Genomic DNA, 8,127 nt, shown 5'->3' on the forward strand with positions numbered 1-8,127 from the left:
GCGCATTGCACTCCTTGTGTATACAAATTTCTATTTCTTTACACTCAGCTTAATAATTATCTTTCCAGGAAGCTATCCTCACCCTAAACTGATTTTTAAGTAATGTACATAGAAAACTTGTAAAACATAGATACAAAGAAAGGGAAGGAAAAATTACCATAAACTTTTAACCCTGATATGACCATTATAACTCATGCTTTTCCTTCCAGCTTTTTGAGGCCTATTTTATTTACACAATTGAGATTTTATTGTACAAGCAATTTTGCATTCTGTTTTTATTGGCTCTGATACTATTTTTTGAGCATTTTCCCATCATTAAAAAATAATTTTAATGGCTTCATAATATATTGCACCAAGTTGGCTTACTTCAATAAAACTAATCATTCTTCCATAAGCAGAAATTCAGAAGATGTAGTTGATTGCCTGGGCTTAATAATTAACTGTATGATATGATTGATTCTCACACCTCTAATTCTAGACCTCTCTCTGGCATCTGGATCTGTATATCTCTTGGCCTCTTCACCAGGGCATCTCATAAAACTTAACCAGTTCAAAACTAAACTCATTATTTCTATCCAGGATCTGTCCCACCCTCCCATTTTCCCCAAACCTTCTGTATCTGTTAATAGTGCAATTACTCACCCAAGCTCCAAGCACTACATCTCCCAAGCTAACAACCACTGGGTCATCCTTGACTTCTCATTTCCTTAAACCTTCCCCAATTCAAATTCAATCTTTACTAAAGTATTTTGACTCTATCTTCTAAGTATACTTTGTGTCTTTCCTCTCCAATCTGCTGCCATTGATTTAAATTGGTTCTCATGATTTTTAGGCTATTGAAATGGTCTGTAGAATATATCTTTCTGTCCACAGACTCCTCAATTCCAGTTTCCTCAGATTTTCTTCATAATTGTTAGTTACCTTGGAAAAAGGCAAACATCATCATGTTACTACTTAGCTTAATGTTCCTTAGTGGATCACAGGATCCTTCAAAACCAAGTTCCAATCCATTGGCATGTCTCCATACTAGGTGTTATATATATGTATATATTATGTTATTCAATCCTGCTCTTAACCCTCTGAGGGAATAATTCTTGCTTTTCCACTTTATATCAGTGCTTCTCAGAGAACTATATTGTTATTGTTACTTATGTGTCTATGTGTCTGATTCCATCCCCAGATTGGAAACTTGGAAGTTAAGCTTATAAAAATTAAAAACTGATAAATTGTCTAAATATCTACTATGTTCACTATAGGTTCAAGGTAGGAAGAATATTAAAAGAGAGAGAAGACTAAAGAATAACAATCTTGTAATAAAATCATAAACAGAACCAAAATAAAAAATGTTGTTTTACATTTCTAAATTCCTTTGGGATGGAGGTGTATGATAATTTTGTAAAGTTCTTTGTAATAAAGCCTTTGCTAAACTAGTTTATTTATACCAGTATTTCAATGAGTCTGCAAAAAATGTGACGTATTACTGCTTCTGTGAGCTTACTATATATAAACTTTTCAAGCTTAGTTGATTAATGAATGTTGGAAAAACAATAAATACATTGCTAAAACATTATTATTCTAAGAATAACTCATGAAATCACAAGCAGTAATCAATAGAGCTACACATTCATCATTTCAAACATGAAACTTAATGGAGCCTTGAAAGTAAGCAATAATTACCAAAGGAACACTAATGTAGAATTGATATTCTGTGCTAACAAATCAATTTTGAAGCTAATTGAAAAGAAACTTTGCTTTGAATAATACTACTATGAGGTATGGTTATTGTTATGATTTTTATTATTATGTTAAAGAATGTTCTGATGCCTTCATTTTTCAGGTTACCTCGTAATATATATCCTCTTAAGGCAGGATTATAGTAAAAAGTTTTACAATTGAAAATGATAAATACCCTTGGTATCAAAAGGTCTATGCCTGAAAAGTCTGGATGCCATCAGCTCCTAATCTCTAAAAATTTTCTAAGTTGACTTTGGGAGGGTAAAATGATACACGGTTCCATCATCAAGCCTGCTGCTGAGTGTCACACGTTGCTGGTTTTCCACTTTCTCTCCATTTTTATACTCTACTTGCAAACCCTACAGCTCTCCCATCTCCAGCAGAGCAACCCTTTCTTCTTTGAAAACCACAGAGTCCATAAAGAACCCTTAGCCCTAGTGGAGAGAAAGCAGGGAGATGATTTCACTTTCTCTCATTTTCATCATCTATTTTCTTTTTCCTTTTTTCAGATCTAGTGATGGAAAAATAAACAAACACATCAAACCTTTGTCATTGCAAGACTCATCCTCCTGGGCTCTTCTAACATTTGAGTGTTAGAAATAATAGTAGACTAAAGCAAAATCATCCTGTTGAATTTATCTTGGGTTTCATTATTTTACAATTTAAGAATGTGACATCTTGCCATCTTGCCAAATGCAAATTGACCTACTATTGAAAGTTAGATGAGGTACCTCAGACACAGTTATTTCTTTCCAAACTTTCCGTCTACCACAAAATGTTATTTTCCATTTGGCAGTGACACCTAGGAGCTCTGTCTTCACTTATTAATGCTGTTGAATCTGAAGTTATCCTTGTCACAGGCTGATTGCCAGGCCACTTCTGAGGTGACTGGTATTTTGTTCAGTGGCTCTGCCTCTCTTTGTCATCTATATATAAGGAACTGTCTTCAGTGGTTTGCTTATTCTGATGCTTTTAAAAGTGTTAGTTCCTTGACTGTAGGAATCTAGTGGCTATTAGTGTTCACTCCTAAAAGTTCACCTTGGCTCCATTCTATTAGCTACCCTTAGCTTTTTTTGTGTAATTAGGTTTCATGTATCCTAATGCCTAAAACAGAGTATATTTCTAATGAATAGTTGGTGAATATTAGATGCACGTTGTGCAGATGGTCAACTGAAGCTTCTGCTAGGACCATAGCTAATATGTAAGTACCTGCATAGGTGCATAAGTTACCCTTTTAAGGCAAGGGAAATTGTTTCCTCTGGGCTCACTGAAGTAGGGCAGAAGTAGTTCCCCTCTGTTAGAATGTTCTCAGTTGAATTAACGAGAGTCACCTTATTTTTATACTTTTGGTATATACTCATTCTGTCCTTAATGGCTAATGGCAACAAATAACTTTCAGATTGTAAACAGATGCTGAGACTTTTTCCAGGACCAGCTTATCTTTGTGACTTCATACTCCTCTTCCTTCCCTAGAAATAGCAATTAACAGTCAACTTCCCTAGGACAGCAATGGTGGCCATATATTCTCAGTTGCCATAGTAAGACCCAGCCTTCATTATACTTAGTTTATTGGTCTAAATATTCAAGTTCCCCTAACACACAATATGTTACCACCTCCATCTGTCAGAAATTCCTTGCATCCAGTGACATAAAACTTGCAACCACACCTTTTCTTCTTCAGTTACAAAGTTCCTTACTGAAGACTAGAGGAAGATAATACCATTTGTTTTAAGCAGTATTTATTCAGTGGTATAAATCTTGCAAATTATCTTGTAGTCTGATGATGTAATTGTCATGTTACCTTATCTTCTGATACTTCAAACACAGGGCTATGGATAGTTGATGTTCTTAATATCTATAAACATGGAATAAGCTTATTAATAGTGACCAAATTACTAAGTGCTGACTGTCACAGTGATTGGAACACCCAAATGAGCTTCACCAGCCTTCTGTTCTGGCCAATATGCTTTTTACATACATTTATAAATAGTATATGTTTGAAGCTGTGTTGTTGAATATTATTATAGGTTTTATTTTGAATTTTCTCAAGCAAATTCATCCATCCATCCACTCATCCATCCAACTTTCCTTCCATTTATTCTACCTACTTGCTACAGCTCTAGGCAATAGAGATAGAAGTATGAAGGACATTCTTCCATAAATGAAGGAAACAAGAAAAGGAAACTAGCAAATGAATAAACAATTATAGCATAATGAGATAATTTTTTTGCTAAGAGAGCACAGAGGAAGGATGGCTGAGCCAGTTTGAATAGGTTCAGAAAAGGCGTTCTGGAAGAGCTTATCTTCACTGAGTCATAACGGATAAGTAAATAAGTTAATCAAAGAGCAGGAAAAGATGTATCAGGCAGAAGGACCAATATACACAAAGGCCTAGAGGTAAGAGTGTAATTTAGAGTAACTGGAGCAATTGAATACGAGGAAGGAAAAAAAGTGGTGAGGAGAAGGAGAGATAGATGAGGGGTAAGTCAGGAAAGGCCATTATCTTAAGGAGTGTAGATACTTTTTCTTGAAAGTCATTGAAGTTATTAAGGATTTTAAGGTAGAAAATGACATCAAATTTGCATTTTAACTTTGGAAAAACAAAATGGAAGGTGGCAAAAGTGGAGGCAGAGAAATAGTGATTTTAATAGCTGAGGCATGTGATAATGATAACCTAAATTAAAGGAATGGAGATTAAGAGAAGGGAAAACAGATTTGAGAGTAATTATTGCAGTAGTAACTTTATATTTACTTATGTAATTATTTGATTAATGGTTACCTCCTTGATTAAGTATAAGCTCTATGAGGACAAAGATAGGGTTTATTTTTGCCCATTACCATATTTCTTATGCTTAACACAATTCCTGGCACAAAAGTGCCTAATCAGTGTTTGTTGAGTGAATGTTATAATGACTGAATTAAATAAGTGCATTAATATGACTGTGTATTATGCACTGGGCAGTATATTAAGCAGTGAGGATGCAGTGATACACAAGCTAGGCAAGATGCCTGTTCTCAAGGGCAAATTTTAAAAAGGGGAGAGACAAGCAATAAATAAGAGAATTTTTCATAGTAATCAGTGTTATATAGAAATTAAAATAGAGTTTGCAAAAATGCCTGGGGTTGGAATGGCTACTTTAGATTGGAGGGTCATGAAGATCTTTTGAGGCAAGTAACATTTGACTTGAGATTTGGATGATAAAAAAGGAGCCAGCCTCTAGGGGCAGGGAGTTCCAGACAGAAGGAAATGAATAAGCAAATTAGACAGATTTGACAGAACTTGTTGACTGATTGGATGTGGGAGTAAGAAATAGGGCTAAGGTGATTCACAGGATCTAGAAAATGTTATTTCTATTAACTGAGCTTGGTGATACCGGAAAAAGTACAGATAGTGATGTAAATAATGAGTTCAATACTGAAACTGCTGCTTTAAGGCACCTGTAATGTACTTAAATACATAGATGATAATTCATCTCTAAAATATACTCTATTTCTCAGAACAGAAAGGATATGAACCATGACTCTAAAGAATTATTACAGTAATGTTCTCCAAGTGCAAATCCTTAATTAGAAATATCTTCAGTTGACTACATTTGCTGAAAGTCTTCCAAACATCTGCTGCTATTTAGGGCCAGTAGACTCTGTTCTGATGATTCAGAATTTTCTGTTAACGTGGACATCCAAAGGTAACATGACTATTAGTTATTGGTAGGCTTTAGTCAAGACTACTTCCAGGCAGAAATCTGGACTTTTCTACTGTACCCTCACTATAATGAACAGTATAAATACACAGTTTTAATTTCTGATTTTCTTGCAAAAAGTTTCACATCTGTTGAAAGAAACCTGATTCTTTTTGGGTCCCACCCACTATTTTTATCCAGCAAAATAACCTATATGTCATTATCTAAGAACACACTACTAGTTCTCTATGTTCAACCTATACTTGAGAGTCTGGTTCAGAGCTGTGTAGTTTACTGCAAATATTTTTCAGTACTATCCTGGGCCTTAGACTCTTTCCTTTATGTCATAGATGAGAAGGGTGATAATTAGATTCCTTTACTGAGGATACTTTTGTGGTTAATTTTGGAAGGTGTTGTGCTGACTAATGACCATCCAAGGTACAAAGTGCTCTTTGTGTACAGACATGCCAGAGACTGCCCTGCTACCTAGATACATAGCTAAACTGACTTCATAATGAAATATTATCTCAACAGAAAAGGCTCAACTGCAAATGAGCTATGATCGCACCACTGCATTTTAGCCTGGGTGACAGAGTGAGACCCTGTCTCAAAAAAAAAAAAAAAAAAAGGAAGCTATCAATAAAATGAAAAGATGACCCACAGAATGGGGGAAAATATTTGTAAGTCATATATCCAACAAGGAATTAATATCCAGAATACGTAAAAAAAACTCCTAAAACTCAAGAAAGAAAAATTCAGAAATGGGCAAAGAACTTGTACAAATATTTCTTCAAAGAAGATATCCAATGGCACATGAAAATACATACAACATCAGTAATCATCAGGGAAATGCAAATAAAAGCTACAATGAGGTACCAGTTAACATTCATTAATATGGCTATTATAAAAAAAACAGAAATGAATGTGTTGATGAGGTTGTGGAGAAACTGGAATCCTCACACATTGCTGGTGGGAATGTAAAATGGTGTAGCTGCTGTGGAAAATGGTGTCAGTGCTTCAAAAACTTAAACATAGAACTACCATATGAACCAGCAATTCCATTTCCAGGTATATATCCAAAAGAATCGAAAGCAGAAACTTAAAGAGATACTTGTACACAAATGTTTGTAGTGGCATATTGACAATAGCCAAAATGTGGAAACAACCCAAATGTCCATCAACAGATGAATGAATAAACAAATATATCCATGCAATGAAATATTATTCAGCCTTAAAAAGGAATGAAATTCTGATACATGCTACAATAGGAATGAATCTTGAAAATATTGTGCTAAGTGAAAAAGCCAGACACAAAAAAACAAATATTGTATGACCACTTATGTGAGGTACCTATAGTAGGCAAATTCATAAAGACAGCAAGTAGAATAGAGGTTCCCAAGCACTGGTTAGAGGGGGAAATGGAGAATTCGTGTTTAATGGGTATAGTTTCTGTTTGGGATGATGAAAAGTTCAGGAAGAAGATAGTGGTGATAGTTGCATAATACTGAGAATGTACTTAACAGCACTAAATTGCATGGTTAAAATAGTAAATTTTATGCTGTATATATTTTACTACAATAAATGGAAGATATACTTGTCAAAATTTAAAAAAAAAAGAAAAGGCTCAACTACAAGTAATTTGACCTGATGAACCTGCCCTGTTCTTCAAGTAACTTTTAAAAAGTATCAGAAAGCTAGACTGTAGCAACTGATTTTATCAAGTGTGGGTAGGGCCTGATAGGCACTTGTCTCTGTCTGAACTACAAGAATATCTGTGATTTCCAGGTCAAACACACACAGACACCGCAGGATATAAGGTATAAAGAAAGGAGCCTCTGGTTTAGAATTAAGATTCTCCATTAGCTTCTTCTGTCATGGCTAGTCTAGCTGGAAACTTCCATGGACAGCTAGATCCTGTCTGCTTTTTTAGTTCTGTGACACCAGCTTAACACTTTACTCCCTAGCAGATATCATTGAACTTGAGTTTCTACCTCCTTGGATGTATTCAACTTTTATCACTGCTATTTACTAGGTTCCTCCTTTTTGGTCTGATTTCTGCTCCTATCTCTCTGTAAGCTGAACCTGTTAAATTGCTTGTCATGTCCAGCAGGACTCAAAATGTAGATTGAATCTATTACATTTTAGGAGTCAAAGTCCATTAAAAAGTATTTGTGATTCTCAAGTCACCACTGCAAGATTTTTACAGACACTCTCATTTTTCTAAATCAATATGTTGAGCCAAGGTCATAGTGAGTCGTATCTGTTGCATTGTTTAAGAATGCCATTTGCTGAACGTATCTAAAGAATATCATCTATGGACATTATCTAGAAAAATATCAACACTGTTGAAGATGTGGTGGAACATAATGCAAAAATTCATAAATTGCCAATAGTAGTTGGAGTAATTAAATGGCAGTCCTTTTCAACTTTTCTATTTGAAAATGCTTTGTATATACATAAAATTAAAATATAACTTATAAATTTGTAAATGTGATTATGTCATATATAATTTTTTCATTGTAGTTTTAATTTTTCAAGTTTTATTTGTTTGTGTCTTTTTTCCCCTCTCCCATCTAAGTTTACACCACATATCACTCTGACCTCAGCCTCAATTGACCCAAATACATAATCCATCATTTATTTTTTTCTCATATACACTTTAAGATTATTTCATTCAATTAAAAGATTTTTGAGAGTTGGGTTAAATAAATAT

The 8,127-nt window shown here is 34.5% G+C and overlaps 1 protein-coding gene across 1 annotated transcript in view; it reads right to left on the reverse strand.

The window, feature by feature from the left end:
* The window catches only part of LRRC7 (leucine rich repeat containing 7), a 571,016-nt gene that overhangs the window by 228,054 nt on the left and 334,835 nt on the right, over positions 1-8,127 (reverse strand). The window contains exon 7 of the mRNA XM_012652676.1: positions 3,660-3,680. Within this exon, the coding sequence (XP_012508130.1) occupies positions 3,660-3,680 (21 nt within the window). The remainder of the gene's footprint in view (positions 1-3,659; positions 3,681-8,127) is intronic.

This window comes from Propithecus coquereli, unplaced genomic scaffold, assembly GCF_000956105.1.
Source record: "Propithecus coquereli isolate 6110/MARCELLA unplaced genomic scaffold, Pcoq_1.0 Scaffold396, whole genome shotgun sequence".
Classification (NCBI taxonomy): Eukaryota; Metazoa; Chordata; class Mammalia; order Primates; family Indriidae; genus Propithecus; species Propithecus coquereli.